The sequence below is a fragment of the Papio anubis genome, chromosome 13 (genome assembly GCF_008728515.1).
Source record: "Papio anubis isolate 15944 chromosome 13, Panubis1.0, whole genome shotgun sequence".
In the NCBI taxonomy this organism is placed as follows: Eukaryota; Metazoa; Chordata; class Mammalia; order Primates; family Cercopithecidae; genus Papio; species Papio anubis.
The window spans coordinates 69752001-69776354 of record NC_044988.1 but is presented as its reverse complement, the minus strand read 5'-3'; the positions used below and the strand labels follow the sequence as shown (position 1 = coordinate 69776354).

Here is a 24354-nt window from a genome sequence, read left to right as displayed (position 1 = left end):
GAAGAGCAACGGCTTTGAAGTCAAGGGACCTGGAATCCAGCCTCTGTTCTGACCTTTACTACATGAGACCTTGTGTAAATAAAACCTACTGCTTCTTTGAGCCACATCCACTCTTTAGACAAGCACAGAGTACCTACTTATGTGCCAGATATTCGGCTAGGGTTAGGGATACAGAGTGAACATGACAGACAGGTTCTCCTCTCCTCACAGAACTCATAGCCTAGAGGGGGTTACAGATGAATAAAAAGGCAGTTATAATAGAGTGGGCTATATAAGGGAGTATACAGGAAAGGTATCTAATATAGGCTTAAGAGTCAAGGGGTATTTCCCAAAATAAAATGACTTCCAAGCTAAGATTAAAAGGATAAGAAGGAATTAATCAGGAAAGGAAATAAAGAGTTTCAGGCAAAAGGAACAAGGTTCAAAGACCTGGGCATCAGGCACATGTTAACAGGAAACTCTAGAGGAGTAAAGAGGATTTTTATAAAACATATTGAGAGATCTTTCTGTATAACTTCTTACAAGTGCATGTACATCTAAAATTATCTCAATACAAGCTTTAATCAAAGAAAGCACATATGAGAGAACCTTATAAAATGAGATGCACTTTGGCTATTTCTGTTACTATTAATACTAATTAACTGTGTTATGTATATTACTATAGAGAGCAAAGTTAGAGGTGTTGTTATAATGGAAACAGAACTAATAAGGACAGCTAGTGACCATATTTCCATAGCTGGCCAAAATTTGGAGACGCATGATTCAGTACCTTTCACATCTGGTCGATATTGTAGTCCATCATCTTTCTTTCCCAACAAACTATTGTCATCTGTATCTGTAAGAGAAAACGGTTCTCAAATTAAGATATATACAATGGTTAAGTCATATCATGATACTCCCAATAATTCCAAATCATTCCAAGTTCTTCTTAACCTCTGTCCCCTTATCCTGCTCACGTTGTCTACTATTCTCTAAATCAATTATGTCATTTCTGTCTGAGGCCTCAAGGCATCCCAGGTATAAGTGCTCTTTGCGTGCTCTTTGCATGATGAATAGTCAGTTTCATCTATACTTCAGCTCCAATGTCACCTCCTTTAAAAACTCTTTCCTATGCAAACTAAAACAACACCTACTCTGAAAAGAAAAGGTTAACCCTTTCTTTCTCTAAAAGACAACTGCCTCAAGATTTACCTTCTCCTACCCACTGTTACCCTGGAAACATCAGATTAAGATAAATGGGGACTCTCAGCTGTGTTATGAAACGCTTACTACAAAAAATGACCCCTGATTTGAGAACTGCACCTGGACTGGGAAGACTATAAATGAGCCATAACCACGTGTTTAGAAGCACAAGCTTCCCAATACTAGTGGGGGAGGCAAAGGAAAGACACAGTTAAGTTTGTGGATGAAAGATTACAGAGGGGACTAAGACAAAACTTAAGGCCCAATCACTCCAAAGGATGCATTTCAATTAAACTCTCAAGCTTGACTGATATAGTTTGGTTCCATGTCCCCGCCCAAATCTCATGTCTAATTGTAATCCCCAATGTTGGAAGAGGGGCCTTGTGGAAGGTGACTGGATCATGGTGGCAGATTTCCCCCTTGCTGTTCTCATAATAGTGAGTGAGTTCTCACAAGATCTGGCTGTTTATAAAAGTGCATGGCACCTCTCCCTTTGCTCTCTCTTCCTCCTTTTCCTGCCATGTAAGATGTGCCTGCTTCCTCTTTGCCATCCACCATGATTGTGTTTCCTGAGGTCCTCAGCCATGCTTCCTGTACAGCCTGTGGAACTGCAAGCCAATTATACCTCTTTTCTTTATAAATTACCCAGTCTCAGGTAATTCTTTATAGCAATGTGAGAATGAACTAATACACTGACCAAGTGCTCTGAACTTGAAATTCCAAAGAGTATCATTCAAACATGCATATTTTCCTCAGAGAACATAGTCCTTCCTTAAGCTAGTCTTCCCACCCAAGCTCTAAATGCCACCCCATTGGGGTGGGGGGACCATACTTCTTCAAGATCAAGGCTAAGTGGGACATCTAACCACAAGGGATCCCTGTCAGCAAATGGTGTCCTCTATCATGCCCACACTCAACTCCTACCTAAAAATTGTCTGATGAGCTTCTTGGGTATTCTTTGGTAGTTTAGACCAGAGGTACTGCAATCAATTGTGTAGTGTGTCACAAATAATTTGTAACCAATATAATGTACCTAATTTTGGCTTACAACCTTTTCCCTTCAGCTGAGATAAAAACATAATATCCCTTTAATAAGTCTAAAAAGAGAGGAAGAAGGGAACCAGTAAGCAAGAAAGATGTACAATCCTAGTCCATGAGTGTGTGCCTGGCCCACATATGTAACCAAGGAAATAATCCATCTTCCCAGCTCATCTGAATATTACTGAGGAAAGAAAATTGGGAACCTCTGGCTTTAGAGACTGAATATTTCTAGTAGGGGTGGAAAACAAAAACTCCTTATTATATGGTATCATGGTTTCCAAGCTACGACAAAAAGCAAGAAGGGCAAAAAGAATCTTAAGCAAAAGGCAATAAATTTTCTTTACATTCTCTAACTTCACACCAAAATCTGTAATCACACATAATATGTACAGGGAAAAATGATACAGATAATGGGAAAACAAAGTAAATTATTATGCTCTATAAAAAGAGGTTTAACAAACATATGGTAATACCATAGTTTTACTGAAATTAAAATATGTTATCTAACTCTTAAACAGCTATAATCATTCCAAATTTGAGATGACATTAGAACGATAAATAATAATTATAATTCCATGTTAGGATCAGTTAGCAACCAAGAACTAACTAAATAAAAACCAAGAAGCATGGTTTATGTCTTGAAAAGATGAAAATAAATGAAAAAAAACTAAATTAGTAATTTAAAAATCTGAAACACAAAGTAATAAAATAAAGCTTCGAGGATTTCTCATTTTGCAAATTTGAAACACTACCAAATGTACAATTATATGTATACAATAGTAAAGATGGGTCTCTGAATAAATAAAATGGATTTTACCTGTGCAATGGCCAAGATGCCTTATATCAATTTGTTCTTGCTTTATACAAGATGCTTCTCGAACAAAACAGGGATTGTTATAGGAACTCCCATCAGAAGCACACACAGGATTAAAACTGTATCCACTGCAATCTATATTACATACACACCTGTTGGAAAAGACAAAAATTACCTATATTTTACAACAAAAATATTTCACAATGCAGCAACAGCAAAAAAGACCAATTCTTTCTTCTGCTTTCTGAAACAGAAGTCAACATACTGTTTTAAGTCACTGATAAAAGCTTAAACAAATATCTAAAAAAAAATTTAGGTGAGGATTTAGAGATAATTTCATCAAGATATTATGAATCCAGTGGTTTCTCTAGAATTTTCGTATCTAGCTAAAGTAATCAGGAGACATCAATGACATTAACTAAAAAGCAAAATGGCATAGTGGAAAGAACACAGAATTATGAGTCAATAGTCACGAATCTAAATTCTACCCCTACTTATCACCAGATTTGTGTCCAAATTCTTCCGCTAAGTCTTAGTTTACTGATCAGTAAAATGGAGGCAATAATAATGGCCAGGCATGATGGCTCATGCCTATAATCCCAACACTTCGGGAGGCCAAGGCAGGAGAATCACTTGAGCCCAGGAGATTGAGACCAAAATATAAAAAACTTAGCCAGGCACAGTGGTGTGCACCTGTGGTCTCCGCTACTTGGGAGGCTGAGGCAGGAGCATCACTTAAGCCCAGGAGGTTGACGCTGCAGTGATCCATAATTGCACCACTGTACTCCAGCCTGGGGGACAGAGTGAGACCCTGTCTTAAATAAATAAATAACCTACCTTACCAAATAACTGGGAAGGTTAAAAAATATAATAGATATGAAATACGTAAAACGGAAACCCTCAAAAGTGTTTTCTAGCTACATGTCTACCTATGTAACTGAATGTCCACTGAACACTGAGTGTTGTACTATGGAGAAGGCGAAAGAAGTCCAAAGCAAGATCACTCCCCTCAGGAATGATACAATCTAGTTGGGAATAGAGAAACAAAAATAAAAATATAGAGACTCTCCTGTTTATAGTAACACAGAGGACTAGGAACCTTTACTAACCTTCCTGATAAAAACAACAGAAAATACTGGGCAAACATTTAAAACCATTCTCTTAAATACATTCACAAGTTGGTAAGAAAGTCAGAAATATTTAGGACAGAAGTTATAGGAACACAGGAACAGAGAAGGGCCAACTGAGCTCTCTAAAGCTGATTTTCACTTTGAAGGCATTTGCCAAACTGGGTAAATTCACTTACCAATTTGGCTTTGCAGGCCTGATGTGGTTTGGCTGTGTCCTTACCCAAATTTCATCTTGAATAGTAACTCCCATAATACCCATGTATTGTGGGAGGAACCTGGTAGGGGGTGACTGAATTATGGGGGCAGGTCTTTCCTGTGCTGTTCTCGTGATAGTGAATGAGTGTCATGAGATCTGATGGTTTTAAAAATGGGAGTTTCTCTGCACAAGCACTCTTTTTTCCTGCTGCCATCCACGTAAGATGTGACTTGCTCCTCCTTGCCTTCTGCCATGATTGTGAGGCCTCCCCAGCCATGTAGAACTGTAAGTCCAGTTAAACCTCTTTCTTTTGCCCAGTCTCGGGTGTATCTTTATCAGCAGCGTGAAAACAGATTAACATAATAAATTGGTAACAGTAGAGTGGGGTGCTGCCAAAAAGATACCTGAAAATGTGGAAGTGACTTTGGAACTGGATAATGGGCAGGAGTTGGAACAGTTTGGAGGGCTCAGAAGAAGACAGGAAAATGTGGGAAAGTTTGGAACTTCCTACAGACTGGTTGAATGGCTTTGACGAAAATGCTGACAGTGGCACAAACAATAAAGTCCAGGCTGAGGTGATCACAGATGGAAATGAGGAACTTGTTGGGAACTGGAGCAAAGTGACTCTTGTTATGTTTTAGCAAAGAGATTAGTGGTATTTTGCCCCTGCCCTAGAGATCTGTAGAACTCTGAAATTGAGAGAGATGATTTAGGGTATCTGGCGGAAGAAATAACTAAGCAGCAAAGCATTCAAGAGGTGACTTGGGTGCTATTAAAGGCATTCAGTTTTATAAGGGAAGCAAAGCTTAAAAGTTCAGAAAATTTGCAGCCTATGTGATAGAAAATCCCATTTTTTTGAGAAGAAATTCAAGCTAGCTGCAGAAATTTGCATAAGTTACAAGCAGTCAAATGTTAATCCCCAAAACAATGGGGAAAATGTCTCCATGGCATGTCAGAGGTCTTCATGGCAGCCCCTACCATTATAGGAGGAAATAATGGTTTCCTGGGTAGGGCCCAGGGTCCCCGTGCTCTGTGCAGCCTAGGGACTTGGTGCCCTGCATCTCAGCTGCTCTAGCTATGGCTGAAAGGGGCCAACGTAGAGCTTGGGCTGTGGCTTCAGAAGGTGCAAGCCCCAAGCCTTGGCAGCTTCCACATGGTGTTGAGCCTGCAGGTACAGAGAAGTCAAGAACTGGGGTTTGGGAACCTCCACCTAGATTTCAGAGGATGTATGGAAATGCCTGGATGCCCAGGTAGAAATTTGCTGCAGGGGTGGGGCCCTTATGGAGAACCTCTGCTACGGCAGCGTGGAAGGGAAATGTGGGGTCAGAGCCCCCACAAAGAGTCTCTACTGGGGCATCACCTAGTGAAGCTATGAGGAGAGGGCCACCGTCATCCAGATCCCAGAATGACAGATCCACTGACAGCTTGCACTGTGCATCTGGAAAAGCCACAGACACTCAAGGCCAGCCCATGAAAGCAGCCAAGACGGAGGCTGTACCCTGCAGAGTCACCTGTACCCTGCAAAGCCACAGAGGTGGAGCTGCCCAAGACCATGGGAATCCACCTTTTGCATCAGCATAACCCAGATACAAGATATGGAGTCAAAGGAGATCATTTTAGAGCTTTAAGATTTGACCGTCCTGCATGGGGCCTATAGCCTCTTTGTTTTGGCCAAATTCTCCCATTTGGAATGGCTGTATTTACCCAATGCCTGTACCCCCTTGGTATCTAGGAAGTAACTAACTTGCTTTTGATTTTACAGGCTTATAGGCAGAAAGGACTTGCCTTGTCTCAGATGAGATGCTAAACTGTGGACTTTTGAGTTAATGCTGAAATGAGATAAGACTTTGGGCGACTGGTGGGAAGGCATGATTGGTTTTGAAATGTGAGGACATGAGATTTGGGAGGGGCAAGCAGGGGAATGATACGGTTTGCTGTGTCTCCACCCAAATCTCATCTTAAACTGTAACTCCCACAATTCCCACATGTCATGGGAGGAACCAGGTAGGAGGTGACTGAATTATGGGGATGGGTCTTTCCTGCACTATTCTCATGATAGTGAATGAGTCTCACAAGATCTGATGCTTTAAAAAATAGGAGTTCCTCTGCACAAGCTCTCTCTTTGCCTGCCACCATCCATGTAAGATGTGACTTGGTCCTCTTTGCCTTCCGCCATGATTGTGAGGCCTCCCCAGCCACGTGGAACTGTGAAGTGCAATTAAACCCTTTCTTTTGCAAATTTCCCAGTGTCTTTATCAGACTAATAAAGGCCTCTGGGAACAGAAGATAAAGAACACTGATCCACCTAAGATGGCCTCTGGGAACAGGAGACAAAGAACACTGACCCACCTAAAGTAGGGAGTCTGGAGACCCTAAAAAAGTTAGATCTTTAAATATGTGTCTGTGTGTGTGTATGTATGTGTGTGTGTGTGTGTGTGTATATATATATATATCCCTCAGCATGAAGGTAAACTGGAAATGAGCTGTCATATTCCAAAGGGACTATTTAAAAAATTAAAGGCCGGGCGCGGTGGCTCAAGCCTGTAATCCCAGTACTTTGGGAGGCCGAGACGGGCGGATCACGAGGTCAGGAGATCGAGACCATCCTGGCTAACACGGTGAAACCCCATCTCTACTAAAAATACAAAAAAAAAAAAAAAAACTAGCCGGGCGAGGTGGCGGGCGCCTGTAGTCCCAGCTACTCGGGAGGCTGAGGCAGGAGAATGGCATAAACCTGGGAGACAGAGCTTGCAGTGAGCTGAGATCTGGCCACTGTACTCCAGCCTGGGTGTCCTCCAGCCTGGGTGTCAGAGCCAGACTCCGTCTCAAAAAAATAAAAATAAAAATAAAAAATAAAAAATTAAAAAGGTTGCACTGACCCATAAATTTGAAAAACGAAAAGAAAACCAGTTCACCTGAGAATTCAAAGCCACAAGCCAGCCCTCACACAGATAACTACAACTTAAAATACTACTTGGTTTTTTTGAAAAATCTCAAACCCAGAATTAATTTCAAGGAGTCAAGGACTAAAAGAGGTTCTAGGCCAAGCTTGTCCAACCCACAGCCCAGGAAGGCTTTGAATGCAGCCCAACACAAATTCATAAACTTTCTTAAAACATTATGAGGTGTGTGTGTAACTCATTAGCTATTGTTAGTTTATTTTAATGTGCAGCCCAAGACAATTATTCTTCTTCCAATGTGTCCCAGGGAAGTCAAATGATTGGACACCCCTGCTGTAGGCAAATGACAGAAGCAAATGCAGTCTTCTCTGGAGAAACTCAATTTCACCCTAGACCTAAATGATTTTCCACAGATACAATTCTGAGAAAAATATGCAGCTCAGCCCACAGAGACACATTCAGTCACATACCCACAACAAAGAGATAAAACAACATGAAAAGAAGTCGATTTTTAAAAGAACCAAACAGAACTTCCAGAAATAAACAACATATTACTAGATACAAGAAATGCAATGGGCAGATTTAACAGTAGATTAGAGAAACTAAAGAATAAGTGAATTAGAAGACAGGTCAGAGGAAATTAACCAGACCACAGCAGAGAGTCAAAGACATGGTGCATATTTTAAAAAGAGCCATGGGCTGGGTGCAGTGGCTCACCCCTGTAATCCCAGCACATTGGGAGGCCAAGGCGGGCGAATTACCTGATGTCAGGAGTTTGTGACCAGCCTGACCAACATGGAGACACCTCGTCTCTACTAAAAATACAAAATTAGCCAGGCATGGTGGTGCATGCCTGTAATCCCAGCTACTTGGGAGGCTGAGGCAGGAGAATCCCTTGAACCCAGGAGGCGGAGGTTGCACTGAGCCATGATCATGCCACTGCACTCCAGCCTGGGCAACAATAGAGAAACGCCGTCTCAAAAAAAAAAAAAAAAAAAAAGAGAGAGAGAGTGAGAGAGAGACATGGAAGAGTCAGAAGAAGATGTAACAAAAATCTGATTAGCATTCCAGGAGTTAAGAAAATGAGGCAGGAAAATATTCTCAGCAACTTCTCTTCAAACTTTTTAAAACTAAAAAAGATACTCATCTAAATATCCAAGAAGCCCAATGAATCCCAAACAGGATTACTAAAAATGGATCCACATACTGAAATATCATAGTGGAATTTTATAATGAGAAAAAGAAAATTTTAAAAGCAGCCAGAAAGAAGAGAAAGATTACCTTCAGTGGAGTAAGAATAAGAGGAAAAACTGACTTTTCAAAAGCAATACTGAAGCCAAACTGTTTATAGCTAAAAGTGAAATAGTACCTCCTATGTGCTAAGGTAGAAGAGAATTCTATTTAAGACAAATCTTTTGAGAATAAAAAATAATAAAATAAAAGGAACTTGGAAGGAATACAAACTTACAAAACTTGTCACCTGCTGACTGTCAGTAAAGGAAATTCTAAAGGCAATAGAAAAATGATCCTTTAAGGAAAGTCTGAGATGCAAATATAAATGAAGAACAAAGGTCTAAACACATGGGTAATATAAGAACAACGGTGCTCTGTGTGGTTAAATTTTTTTAAGCTGGAAATTAAAATACATGATGATAACAATAGCACACAAGTTTGGAGAAATTGAAATTCAAGTGTTTAAGGAGAACAGTAACATTAAGCAAATTTAGATTGCGATAAGCTGAATACGCATGTTAAAATTGCTGAGGTACCATTACAAGAAGGAAAATCCATAACTTCAAAACGACTAGAGAAAAAAAATCCAAAAGAAGGCAAGAAAGGGAAAAGAAAAAGGAGAAGCAAGACAAAAGTATAAAATAAGAAAAAATTAAAATACATTAGTATTTACAATATATTTAAGTTGACTACATTTTCCAATTAAATAACAAAGGTAGTTGGCTGGTAAAAATACAAAAGCCAGCTACATGTTGCTTGTAAGATACATGTTAAAATGATGATAACAAAAGTTGAAAATACTAGGAGAGTGAAAGAGATACATCACCCTTGGCATAGAAGAAACCTCGTATGGTTATATTTAATATCAGATATAAAAGACTTTACGTCAAAAAGGATTATAGGAATTAAAGAAAATCCCTTCATAATAATAAAAATATTTTATTCAGCAGGATAATACAATTCTAAACATTTTAAGTCTCAAAATCTAAAAAGTGAAAACTGATATAACCACAATAAGAAATTGCCAAATCCAGCCAGGCGTGGTAGCTTACAACTGTAATCCCAGCACCTCGGGAGGCTGAGGTGGGCAGATCATGAGGTGAGGAGTTTGAGACCTGCCTGGCCAACACAGTGAAACCCCGTCTCTACTAAAAATACAAAAAATTAGCTGGGTGTGGTGGGGGGCACCTGTAATCCCAGTTACTTGGGAGGCTGAGGCAGGAGAATTGCTCGAACTTGGGAGGAGGAGGTTGCAGTGATCAAGATGGCACCGCCAGCCCTGGAACGGCTGGTGCGGGTTAAAGCCAGGAAAGAGAGAAGAGAAAAGGGAAAAGGGAGAGAAGAAGGAAGAAAAGGAAGGAAGGAGGAGAAGGGAGGAGGGAGGGAGGGAGGGAGGAGAGAGGGAGGAGGAGGAAAAAGAATTACAAATCCACCACTTGATAGAGGTTTCTGCACCTCAGCAACTCATATACCAAGCAGATAAAACATCAGCAAAACTGAAATCTTCACAGGTAAGGTGACTTGATGCTGGGATTTGCTTTAAATTATTCCCAAAAAAGGTAAGGATGGAAGAAAAGATGTAACAGAATTAGACTTTTGAAGATGAATAAATGGGGAGGGGTCCATCATTTTTCTCCTTTTCTGTTTGATGATTTCCTTAATTCATGATGAATTGAAGACCTAACTGTAAAAGTCAAAAACTATAAAGATTTAGGAGATCAAACATAAGACTGAGGAATTTGAAATAAACAGTGCCCCATAAGGAGAATAAGACAAGCTACAAACAAAAAGATAATTATAGCCCACATAATCAACAAATAAGTATTATCCAGAATACATAAATACAAATCACTTTTTTAAATATTATATGTGATCAATGGGAAAGGGGAGCAAAGAAATAAATAGAAATAAAAGAGGAAACATATAAGAACAACATATGTGAAAGATATTCAACCTCATTAAGAATCAGAAAAATTAAAATTAAAATCACAATGTGATACCATCCACACTCACGAAATTGGCAAAAATCGAAAACAAGGACAAAACCCAAGTACTGGCAAGAATGAGGAGCTAAGGGAATTCTCATCTTTTGCTGGTAGTAAGAGGTGACAATGTGCTAGCAGCCCTCGCTTGCTCTTGGCGCCTCCTCGGCCTCCTGGGCCTCAGCGTCCACTCTGGCTGCGCTTGAGGAGCCCTTCAGCCCGCTGCTGCGCTGTGGGGACCCCTCTCTGGGGCTGTCCAAGGTGGGAGCCGGCTCCCTCTGCTCACTGAGAGGTGTGAAGGAGGAGGTGCAGGGAGGAGCCAGGGCTGCGCCAGGCGCTCACAAGACCCAGGTGGGCGCAGACTCCCCCGCCCGCACTCGGCAGGCCCCACGCGGGGTTCAATCGGGGGAAAAGTTCTCTCTGGGCTGCCAGAGTGCCTGGGCTAGGTGCGGCTAAGGGGCAAGTGCCATTGAGAGGTGAAGCTGGCTGGGCTTCTGGGTCAGGTGGGGACTTGGATAACTTTTCTGTCTAGCTAAAGGATTGTAAGAGCACCAATCAGCACTCTGTGTCTAGCTAGAGGTTTGTAAACACACCAATCAGCGTTCTGTGTCTCGCTAATCTGGTGAGGACTTGGAGAACTTTTGTGTCTAGCTAAAGGACTGTAAATGCACCAATCAGTGCTCTGTGTCTAGTTAATTGGGTAGGGGACTTGGAGAACATTTCTGTCCAGCTAAAGGATTGTAAATACACCAATCAGCACTCTGTGTCTAGCTAGAAGTTTGCAAACGCACCAATCAGCACTCCGTGTCTAACTAAAGGTTTGTAAATGCACCAATCAGCACTCTGTCAAAATGGACCAATCAGCGCTCTGTAAAATGGACCAATCAGCTCTCTGTAAAATGGACCAATCAGCAGGATGTGGGTGGGGTCAGATAAGGGAATAAAAGCAGGCTGCCCAAGTCAGCAGTGGCAAGCCGCTTGGGTCCCCTTCCACACTGTGAAAGCTTTGTTCTTTCGCTCTTCGCAATAAATCTTGCTGCTACTCACTCTTTGGGTCTGCCCCGCCTTTATGAGCTGTAACACTCACCACGAAGGTCTGCAGCTTCACTCCTGAAGCCAGCAAGACCACGAACCCACCAGAAGGAACGAACAACTCCAGACGCATTGCCTTTAAGAGCTGTAACACTCACCGCAAAGGTCTGCAGCTTCACTCCTCAAGTCAGCGAGACTATGAACCCACCAGAAGGAAGAAACTCCAGACACATCTGAACATCTAAAGGAACAAACTCCAGACACACCATCTTTAAGAACTGTAACACTCACCGTGAGGGTCCGTGGCTTCATTCTCAAAGTCAGCGAGACCAAGAACCCATCAATTATGGACACAGTAGGAAAGCTTACTGGGACAGCAACTTTGGAAAACAGGCATTCTGACGAAAAACTAGACTTGCACATGCCCAATAACTTCATTACAAGGCAAGGCCCTTGAAAATCTACACACAAGCCAGGCACAATGGTTCATGTCTGTAATCCCAGCACTTTGGGAGGATGAGGCAGGCAGATCACTTGAGGTCAGAAGTTCAAGACCAGCCTGGCCAACACGGCAAAACCTCATCTCTACTAAAAATAGAAAAATTAGCGGGGCATGGTGGTGGCCACCTGTAATCCCAGTTACTCAGGAGGCTGTGAGGCATGAAAATCACCTAAACCTGGGAGGAGGAGATTGCGAAGAGCCAAGATTGAGCCATTGCACTGCAGCCTGGGCAACAGAGCAAGACTCTGTCAAAAAAAAAAAAAAAAAAAGAAAAGAAAAAATAAGAAAATCTCCTGCACGTGTATACCAGAAAATCTGTAAGAATGTTCACAGCAGTATTATTCATGAGAACAAAAGACGGGAATAATCCAAAAGTCCAACAGTAAAATGAACTGTAAAAGAATGTGGTACAGGCAAACAATCAAATTCAATAAGCAGTAAAACTCAATTAACTACAGCTATGTGCATCAACATAAATGAATCTCAAAAATATAATGCTGTGCACAAGAAAATCAAGAAGAATGCATATAGCGTGATTCCATTTATACAAAATACAAAAGCAATCAAAAGCCAGATTACAGATTATTAAGGGACCTATCATATGTGATAAGCTACAAAGAAAGGAAGGGAATAATTTCTGCAAAATGCAGTATACCATGTGGGTGACAGAAAGATGCAATTAGAGAGGGACATGGGGGTCCCTGAAGTACAGTCTGCCTTCCAGAACCTCAGGGCCGACTGCAGGACTTTGAGCATTCTGAGATTTTGGTATCTGAGGGGAGTATCAGAACCAGTTCCTCCCAAACACTGGCAGATGACTGTACTGCTAAAATTCTGTTTCTGGCCGGGAGCGGTGGCTCACGCCTGTAATCCCAACATTTTGGGAGGCCGAGGTGGGTGGATCACGAGGTCAAGAGATGGAGACCGTCCTGGCCAACATGGTGAAACCCCATCTCTACTAAAAATACAAAAACAAAATTAGCTGGGCGTGGTGGCAGGCACCTGTAGTCCCAGCTACTCGGGAGGCCGAGGCAGGAGAATCACTTGAACCCAGGAGGCAGAGGTTGCAGTGAGCGGAGACTGTGCCACTGCACTCCAGCCTGGCAACAGAGTGAGACTCCATCTCAAAAAATAAATAAATTTAAAAAAAATTATGTTTCTTGCCTTGGTAGATTCAAAAAAGCTCATTCCAATTTTGCACATTAAATCAAATGTGTACATTTTAGTTTTCATATACTTTTGAATATATATTTTATAATTTAAAACTTAGGGCAACAGAAAAAACTTTTAAATTCATAAGAATATTCACTAAAGTCAAAAAATATATATTGTACCAAAATTTTAATTTCTGGAAAACAAGAGGTGAAAGAACCAAAGAAAATAAAGTTAGCCAATCCCAGAAGGTGAGTTCAGGTGAAAGTTTTGGATAAGGAAGGGGCACAGACAACTGCAGAGAATAACAAGCTACTATGCATGGGTGAAAACATGTGCACAAACATTTAGTCATAATATCTCTGTATCTAAACAAATACTGAAAGAATGCCATGCTGAAAAGGACTTTAGAAAGCTATCTATTCCCATCTTCCACTCAGTGCAGGGCTCCTCTCAGCAGTATTTGTGACCTTATTGTTACATTGCCCCTGCCAGAGTATTTGTAGCGATAGACGGCTTACTATCTCACCAAGGCAGTACATCTCATGGGTAGTTATTACCTGGGCTGAGCCCCAAACATGCATCCTAATTAATTTCCACCCACTGACTCTAACTCTGGCCTCTGAATGTACATGTAGTAAGCCCAAAATATCATTTAAATATTCAAAGATTATCACGATATTGAATACAAGTTTTCACCTGAAGTTTATTCAATGATTCCTCATTTGTTATATCATCCTGATCACCCTCCAAATTCAGTATCTCATAATATGAGGCCAAAAACAAAACAAGGACTACAGTACAGAGAAGCTATTACCTTAACTGTTCTGGACACTATGCTTACATAACACAGGCAGGATAGGATTAACTTTTCTGATAACCACATCAAATTTTAGACACATACTCAACTTCTTAAATATACTCAACTCTGTAGGTATGGCCTGCAAAACATGTCACCACTATTGTCTAGAACCCAGGGTTAGGACTTCACATTTATCTCTATCAAATTTTAGATTATCTCAGCATGCTGAAATCTTCTGGACTCTAATTCTATCATCTAACATCTCTTCTAGACTGACATATTCATAATGTTGACAAGTCATCAATAAACGCACTGACTGGAACAGGATAAACACAGTCATGTGTCATATTCTAAGAAACCTACCTTAATATTTCTAGAAAAAATAATCCATTACTGAACACCTTTTAAGAAAGTTGTTAACCACCTAGAATTGCAGCTATCGTCTGACCTGACTTCCTATGTCATGTATACCAAGCCAGACTGATGATTATCCTGCTTAGATTCATATACATTACAATTAAGTCTCAGCCCTGGTACTGCAATCTTATCACACTACCAAAAAAGAAAAAGAGGTTAGCTTTAGCATGCTCTTACTAACAATCTCAGCATGCACTCAGAAATAAAGTTAATAAAACAGAAGACTCAAAAGAAATGTAATCCTAAAAGGTCAGAGGCTCAAAGATCATGGCTTGCCCATTACCAAAGTTAGTGACAATGCTTTTTATATTAAACAAATGTACAAAGACTTTTCCCATTACTTTTTTTTTTTTTTTTTTTTTTTTGAGACGGAGTCTCGCTCTGTCGCCCAGGCTGGAGTGCAGTGGCCGGATCTCAGCTCACTGCAAGCTCCGCCTCCCAGGTTCACGCTATTCTCCTGCCTCAGCCTCCCGAGTAGCTGGGACTACAGGCGCCCGCCACCTCGCCCGGCTATTTTTTTGTATTTTTTATTAGAGACGGGGTTTCACCGTGTTAGCCAGGATAGTCTCGATCTCCTGACCTCGTGATCCACCCGTCTCAGCCTCCCAAAGTGCTGGGATTACAGGCTTGAGCCACCGCGCCCGGCTTTTCCCATTACTTAAACAAAACTTGAGGTGTTGAATTAATTGTGAACCTCTCTGCTCAACTTTCCAAGGAAAGGCCACATTTCCCCTCATTTTTTTTTTTTGTTCCCAGTTCCTCGTCCTCAAGGCTCAGCATAAAGGGAAAAAAAATCATACAATAACCATTTTCATTTAACAATGTTTTTGAGCCTTACAATATGATGCAAGGTCTGCATCAAAACTTCCAAGATATTATCCCTAGAAATGGGCTTTCAAAGATTCAATCAATTTTTTTCTACTAAAGAACAGTATTTCAGATTCTCTCAATAGGGTCTTGATATACACACAACATTAGTTTTACTTTTGAAATAAATGACACACTTCTAGCACTAATAAATATAGCCTGATCTATATACACATTGCTACATTTGAGAGAGCCCATGCTCATTTCCACAGAAGATACTGTTTTTTAATATATCAAAGTAAAACAAGGTTTTTCAAATACTCTCCAAATTCCAAATTACTATATTAAATATCGAATCTAAATATATACTTGTCTTTAAAGGAGTAATATAATAAAAACAATATTTGAGAATGATTATTCTCATGGCTACAGGTAAGCTGCAGTGAAATAACGTGAAAAAGAGTAGCAGAATAGAGGGGGTCAAATCAGGCAAAGGAACAGAGAAAATTAATTTCAAAGAGCAATCTGGTAAAGTTAACAGATTTTCTTTTTTCTTGTTAGTTTAGTTTAGTTTTGTTTTTTGAGACATGGTCTCACTCGGTTGTTCAGGCTGGAGTGCAGTGGCACAATCTCAGCTCACTACAACCTCCACCTCCCAGGTCCAAGCCTGCCTCAGCCTCCCAAGTAGCTAAGATTACAGGCACATGCCATCATGCCTGGCTAATTTTTGTATTTTTGGTAGAGGCAGGGTTTTGCCATGTTGGCCAGGCTAGTCTCGAACTCCTGTCCTCAAGTGATTCCCCCACCCCGGCCTCCCAAAGTGCTGGGAGTACAGGCATGAGCCACCACACTCAGGCCCGTTAGATTTTTCTGGTAAATTCCTATTAGTAAAGGAAAATGAGAGAAAGGTAACAAAAGGGATGATCCAAAAAAGGGAAGTGCTTCTTTCCTTTCAATATGCCCCAAGGAATGGGAAATACTTTTAAATGATATGAATTAATTAATTAAGGAAAGGGATAAAGACAAAGTCTTCACTAAGCAAAACAGATTTCTTGATTCATGGAGAACACAGGTGGAAAACACAAAGGTGAAGAAAATGAAGAAGTAATGAAAAATAAAAGGAATTAAGAAACAACAAGTGGGGAAAAAGTACAGCTCAACCTGGAATAAAGGCACTATTTCCTGTCATTTTACCATATATTTTATATATACATATGGATGGTGTAAAGTAGGGATCAATCCTGGCAATTACAGCAGTGGGTCAATCCAGACCAATGCCTGTTTTTGCACACCCAGAAGCTAAAAATGGTTTTCACATTTTTAAAAGGTTAGGTATGGTGAAGACCACATGTGGCCTGCTAAGCCTGATATATTTACCACCTAGCCCTTTACAAAAAAATTTTGCCCACCGCGACCTAAAGGATAAAAGTGGGCAAAACTGGGATGGCAATAAAATAGAAATGGTGGCTAATGGAAGAGAATGTCAGCAACATAGCAAAATACCATACCAGTCCAATAAGAAACAAGTAATCACTTGTTTAACAAGTGGCATTGTTTACAGTGGGTTTTGCAGCCCGACCAGGAAATGCCTTGATCAAATGTATGAAAAAGACAGTGCTCCTTAGTGGGATGGTATCACTGCATCTAAGACTAACAACTGTGAAAACAATCGCTACTGTTTTCAATGGAATACAAAGAAAGAAGATTAAATTACCATCTCAAGTAAAGTCCAGCTCAGTGAAACAATGAGCGAAGGAGGAAAATATTAGACTCCAGAGGCCACGGGTACGACTGATTATAGTGATTACAGCTGTTTGCAGACTGACAAGCGTAGCAAAGGTCAGGATGCCCAAAGCACAGAAGTGTGCACTCAAATGAATAGAAATCACTCTTCAGTAAATATGCTAAATTCAAAACATTTAACTACATTTACTCTGCACCTACTGTGTGGGTAGAGTCCCATTTGCCTCATCTAACCCTGACAATTATAAATTATCAATAGAGAAACTGAATATGAAGGAAATCTAAAGGCCCCAGATCAAAAAACTAGTGAGGGGCTGAGACCAGTGTTTTCTCTATTCATTACAGCTGTTATACCAAATAAATATCTGAGCATGGAAAGTACCACATGAAAAGGTATTTTTCATGTTTATCATAAAATTTTTCATGAAACTCTACCACATCCACTTCTAACACTTCCACTTTTCTTTCTAACACACCCGGGACACTCCTGCCTCAGACTTTCCCTCTTCCTGAAACACTCTTCCCCAGACAGCCTCCTGGTTCCATCCCTCACCTCAAAGGTTTCTCTCAAATCTTAAAAGACTAGATAAAGGCCAGGAATGGTGACTCACGCCTGTAATCCTAGCACTTTGGGAGGTCGAGGTGGGTGGATCATGAGGTTAGGAGATCAAGACCATCCTGGCCAACATGGTGAAACCCCATCTCTACTAAAAATACAAACATTAGCTGGGCATGATGGTGCATGCCTGTAATCCCAGCTACTCAGGAGGCTGAGGCAGAAGAATCACTTGAACCCAGGAGGCAGAGGTTGCAGTGAGCTGAGATCACGTCACTGCACTCCAGCCTGGTGAAGATAAAAAAAACTAAGCATCCATTTAAAAAGTTAGAAAATGAACAACAGAAAAAAAAGCCAATAAAAACAAAAGGAAGGAAAATATATAACAACAGAAATTTAAAAGTTACAACAGAGGTTAGTAAAACCAAAAGTTGGTTCTTTGAAAAGATTTTCAAATTGATAACACAAGCTTTTCTGCAGGCTTTTTCCTGAGAGAGAAAAAGAGAAAAAGCAATATCAGGAATGAAACAGAGTAAAACTTCAAAAGGGATTATGATTTAAAAGATAATAAAAGGTTATTGTAAACAACATTATGCCAGCAAGTTTGAAAATCTAGGTGAAATGAATAACTTTTTAAAAATGCTATCACGTTCTAACAAAAAAGGAAATAGAACCTTAAGGGTACACTAATCATTAAAGAAACTAAATCAGTTGTTCTTAAAAAGTCCGTTAAAGATAGCATCAGATCCAGGCATTTTTATGAACACATCCATTCCAATCTTTCAAAGTGGGTAATTTTTTTTCTTTTTCTTTTTTTTTTTTTTTTTAGACGGAGTCTCACTCTGTCGCCCATGCTGGAGTGCAGTGGCACAATTTTGGCTCACTGCAACCTCTGCTTCTCAGGTTTGAGCGATTCTTGTGTCTCAGCCTCCAGAGTAGCTGGAATTACAGGTATGTGCCACCACGTCTGGCTAATTTTTTTTTCTTTTTGTGTGTGTGTGTTTTTAGTAGAGACAGGGTTTCACCATGTTGCCCAGGCTGTTCTTGAACTCCTGATCTCAGGTGATCTGCCCACCTTGGTCTCCCAAAGCATTGACTGGCATGTGCACCACGCCTGGCCAAAAGCAGATAATTTCACTCTTACACAAAGTCATCCACAGACTAGAAGAAAACACTCCCTAACTCATTTTAAAAGGCCACATAACATGAAAACTAAACAAAAGAATAATTATAACTCATTGACTACAAATGAATAAAAGAAAAATCCATGAGTCCTGACTGATTGATAGAAAAAAAAATCCCACTCTTTCAATAGATAGAATACCAACTAATAACGTATAGGTACAAAAACAGACTGCAATCATAAAATAAAAGTAAAATGCTCTAAAAATGAGTACTCTGAAAACAAAAATGAGCTCCTGGAAATTAAAAATTGCAGCAAAAATGAAAAACTCATAAAGTTGAAGAAATTTCTCAAAAAGTACAGCAAAAAAATTTAAAACAGAAAACGGGAAAAAAGATAAAATAAGAACTAGTCCAGGATGTCAATATCCAAGTAACAGGAGTACCAAAAATAAAAAAATTTAAAAAAGAGGAAAGGAAATCATCAAATAATTAATTAAAGAAAAGTTTTCAAAATGGAAGTCAGTAAGTATCTAGGAAAGGGCATAACATTGTGAGATATCACTACACTGGAGACCAAAAGAAGACTCTACATGCTTCAAGAGAGAAAAAAATCATATACAAAGGATCAAGAATTAGAATGGCTTTACACTTCAACAGCAACACTTGAAGCTAGAAGATAACAAAGCAACACTTTCTTAATTCTCAGGGAAATTTGTCTCACACCTCGAATTATGCACTTGCAAAGTTCTAAATAAAATATTAGGTGTAGAATAAAAATACTTAAACACTTCAAACAAGGTCTCAAAAGTTTTTAAAATCTTACATCTTTTCATAAGAAGCTGCTATAAGTAGTAATAAAATGGGAAAGTAAAACCAAGAAGTGAGAAGCAAAAAAAGAAACACAGTACCCTATATAGGAGGGAGAGACAAAGGAATTTCTAGGAAGATCCTAGGGGTATAATAAAAAATATTCTTGGTCTTTGTTCCCAGTTCCTGGTATAGAGTTCCCTTGATATTTCTTGAGTGATAGGAAAGTTCTTATATTCTACTGAGATGACTCATGGGGTGAGGGGGCAGGGAGTTAATGTCACCAGAGAAACCAACCACAGTGATTAGAGGGTTAGAACTTCTGCCTCCCAGCCCCACCCCAATTCTCCTACCTCTGGGAAGGCGAGAGGGGTTGGATGTTAAGTTCAGTCACCAACGACCAATGAGTTAACCAGTCACGATTACATAGTAAAACTTCAGTATAAAAACTCAGAATAAGGGGGGTTTGGGAGCTTCCGGTTGGTGAGCACATCTCAGTGGTGTACTTGACTCCATGGGGACAGACGCTCCTGCACTCAGAACCCTTCTAGACCTTGCTTTATGTACTTCTTCATTTGGCTGATCATTTGTATCCTTTACAAATAAATAATAAGTAGAGTGCTTTCCTGAGTTCTGTGAGTTGTTTTAGCAAATTAGGTAGGGCATGGGAACTCCAAAATTTATGGTCATCTGGGCAGAAGTGGGGGTAGCCTGGGGACCTCATTTGTAGCTGGTTATAAAGAGGGGGCAGTCTTATGGGACTGAGTCCTTAACCATGGGTCTGCGCTAACTCCAAGTAGTTACTGTCAGAATTTAATTGAATTGTTGGACATCTAGGTAGTGTCAGAGAGTTGGAAAATCGATTGTTGTTGGAAAAACTACCATACTGAAGGAAGATCCTGGGATGACAGCTATATACAAGATGTAGAGGGCAATCAGTCCACAATGAAATACTTTAAACAGCTGCGTGGATGGCCATCATTACCAAGATGCCTAGTGCTACTGTACCCAACTTTCAGTCAGAAGACAGACTGCTCAGGTAAGCCTGGCCCAGATTCTTATGTGTAGTTGGCTTGTCTTGACCATAAGATAATGAAGTTCCTCATCACACACTGGGGCCTGTCAGGAGTGGAGGGCTGGGGGAGAGATAGCATTAGGAGAAATACCCAATGTAAATGACGAGTCAATGGGTGCAGCAAACTATCATGGCACATGCACTATGTAACAAATCTGCACATTGTGCACATGTGCCCCAGAACTTAAAGTATAATAAAAAAGTTAATAAAGATAATGAAATTCCTACTCTCCCCTCCATGTCCTGCTGCAAGAACAACTCAGCCCACTCAGTTAATTGACATACTCTTGACACCTGAAGGTGAGCTATGGGGAGATTATAAAAGTAAAGAACACAGAGCACAGCAGTCCATTCTGATCACATTTCTACCAGTGATCTATACATTAGAATCCTATCAGATGCCTCAACTATAGTGAGCCCACATTCTCCATGACCCTGTGACTCCAATACTCATGGCTTTGTCCACTGACTTCCCCAAAAGGGAACTTTGTAAACTCTCCGAGGAGCTGAAAACCAGACCCTGCCACAGAGGCTGTTCAAAGTGTCTTCTGTAAGCCTTCCTCTCTAAGGGGGCACTATTACCCTTTCCTTCCATGGCTAGGTTCACACAAGGTACTGGAAATAATAGCAGTATTCTATTTTGTACCCTAGGTGTTAGGTACATAGGTGGTTTTTAATCAGTATTCCTTAAATTGCACATGTATGTTTAAACACTTCTGTAAGCAGTGTACATTTTACAATAAAGATTTTAAATAAGGTACAGAATAAGGTATAGTGTGATGCCATTAGTTTTTTTAAAAAAAAAAAAATATATATATATGTACATATTTGCTTGCTTGCACATACATAAAATACCCCAGGAGATTAAACAAGAAACAGATCACAGTGACTGTCTCTAGTGAAGACAACTGAGTGACTGGGAACAGGGGTGGAAATGAGACCTTTCACTCTAGAGCCTTTTTAAGCTTTTGAATTGGCAGCACTAAATTTCAAAGGCATGAATGCACATATACATACATAAATGAATGCATAAATTCAATGGCTTCTATGATTTAGCACTATAATTTTGGCAAATCACAACTCCAAGTCTTTACAACAGGGAAAATACCTCAAAACACTGCTGACAGGATCAAATAAGATTTTGTAAAAAGCCCTTTGAAATCTATCAAATACTGTGCACATCTGAATGGCATTATTATTACTGAAAAACATCCACCCTTTCACTTCCTTTCTTCTTAACCCTATATAGAAAGTACCATTCTTCTCAATATAGCAAGTTTATTTACCAGTTAGGAAAACATTGGCTTAAACTAATTCATGTCAAGTTACTGAGATTTAACAAACACCTAATAAAGCCTGCAACAAATTCAATGCTAGTCTTTTTCACACATCTTAAATCCTTACAACCACCCTGTAAGCAGCTCTAAGTGAATAATAAAGGCCTAGTGTTGATTGCCACTAATTCAACCAAGGCCTATAAAAGGACCCATCCTAAGATACCCAACCTTATGGGCAGTTTACCCAAGACAGAAATCAGCAAGACAAAGTCCCTGCCCTCAGGAAACTCACAATCTACTTAGTCTATGCAGAGGTTGCTTTTTCAAGACCAAGGAGGAACACAGAATATGGTCACACAACTCACAGGAACTGTGGGAGAACGCAAGGTAAGAAGAGGTGGTGAATCTGACCTATGTCACACATCACACGGCATCTAAGGCTAGAAGGAGGAATAGGAGTTAAAACAAGCTGATAAACAGGAATGGCACTCCAGGCAGGGGGAATAACAGGGGCAAAGTGGGTAAGAAAGTGTTCAATAATAACAGTGCATTCAGAAAACTGCAAGAGATTGTGGGGAGACGGAGTTTTGCATTTTAAAGGCAAAACTCTCTTACTGGCAACTGTCAAAGGACTTTAAGAAGATATTTCTGGGCTGGGTGCGGTGGCCCACGCCTGTAATCCCAGCACTTTGGGAGGCTGAGGCGAGCGGATCACGAGGTCAGGAGATCAAGATCATCCTGGCTAACATGGTGAAACCCCGTCTCTACTAAAAAAAAAAAATACAAAAAATTAGCCGGGTGTGGTGGCGGGCACCTGTGGTCCCAGCTACTTGCGAGGCTGAGGCATGAGAATGGCGTGAACCCCGGAGGCGGAGCTTGCAGTGAGTCGAGATCATGCCACTGCACTCCAGCCTGGGCAACAGAGCAAGACTACGTCTCAAAAAGATATTTCTGGAAGGCCAGGCGCAGTGGCACAGGCCTGTAATCCCAGCACTTTGGGAGGCTGAGGTGGGTGGATCACGAGATTAGGAGTTCAAGACCAGCCTGACCAAGATGGTGAAACCCCATCTCTACTAAAAAGACAAAAATTAGTCAGGCGTGGTGGTGGGCACTTGTAATCCCAGCTATTTGGGAGGCTGAGGCAGAGAACTGCTTGAACCTGGGAAGCGGAAGTTGCAGTGAGCCGAGATCGCACCAGTGCACTCTAGCCTGGGCGACAGAGGGAGACTCCGTCTCAAAAAAAAAAAAAAGTTATTTCTGGATAAAGGAGCCTGTCATTACTAACATCCAGATTATACTTTGGATAAAATAATGCTTAAAAAGGTTTATGTTTTTAAAAACAACATAAAATTATTTTTCCATTATAATCTAAGGGGCTACAGTAGGGATTTATTAAACCTAAAAATAGTTTTAGAATATCCAGAATAAGGCAGTGCTAAATGACAAAAATTACTACCTCCTAGTCAGAGGACTAGGAGGAAATAAGAGCAGAAGGATGGAAAAGGTACTTCTTCAGTTCTTGTTTTAAAAAGTACATGAAGCTTCCAGAAAGTATGATATACTGCAGGACACAAATGTGTAGCATTGTTCTGTTTACACAAGAGAAAAGATGTCATTGCACCTTCTGAGGGAGACTCGTCAGATTGTAGTACTGAACAGGAATCTGCGTCAAAACAGAAAATGGTACCACAAATGACTAAGATCTCCAGCAGGTGGACTAAACTGGTTATCCATGTTGTCTGCCACACTCTACACCTGTATGATTCTCTGAGCAATTCTGAGATATTTATATCACTCAGGGGGATAAATGGAAACAGCATCTCCAAAAAGGAGACTTACATAAAAGAGGCAGAAGAGCAGGGGCTATTTCCATAAAGTACATTGCAGACAAAGTTCAAAAGAAATAACTGGAGGATTTTTATAACTCACCTGTATTGACATTAGGGCTGATGATTCTACAGACTCCTCACACCATTCCTGGTTGGGATTTAGGTGGGGTATATAAAAGGTACTAAAGTATCCAGAGAAACAGCTGATGGCTATCTTACAGCAGTAACTTCAGCCATGGACAGATCAGAAATACTGTTTAGAAAGAGAGGGGGTGTGGTAGGTACTAAGAATATGTGGTTTAAGAAATATAAGTTGCTGTAAAGGAAGTGCTGTTTTCAAGTTTTAAGACCAAGTAGGAAATCTATGCACTGTTTCACAGTGGTCACAGTGAAATACTGAAACCCACTTATGTGGGGAGTCATATTTCTTGGAGCCTCAACCACCTACATCTCTAGGTATAAATTTGAAAGGTAAGCATTAACAAACATAACTGTCACAAACCCAAGCAAAGCCCACAGTGCCATCAAAGAAATGCAGTGAGTTTCAGGAAGGAAGGGTGAGGGGGAAGCCTCTTAGAAGCAAAAATAATTTAAATTATAAATGAATTAAAATAGCCATTGAGCAGATAAGACAGATAAAACAGATGCAATAAATAAAGTTCATGCACTTCACTCAGAAGAACTTATATACTCTTATTTTACATTTAGAAGTTATTCCTACTTTAGATACAGTTTCTGCAAGTGTTTGTTTC

General features: G+C 40.3%; 1 protein-coding gene across 3 annotated transcripts in view; it reads right to left on the bottom strand.

The window, feature by feature from the left end:
- Nucleotides 1-24354, bottom strand: part of TMEFF1 (transmembrane protein with EGF like and two follistatin like domains 1) — a 101055-nt gene that overhangs the window by 28643 nt on the left and 48058 nt on the right. For all 3 annotated transcript variants that reach the window (XM_009188412.4, XM_003911438.3, XM_009188410.3), the window contains exons 6-7: nucleotides 3041-3189; nucleotides 770-835 (exon numbers count right to left, since the gene is read on the bottom strand). In XM_009188412.4, the coding sequence (XP_009186676.1) occupies nucleotides 770-835; nucleotides 3041-3189 (215 nt within the window). The remainder of the gene's footprint in view (nucleotides 1-769; nucleotides 836-3040; nucleotides 3190-24354) is intronic.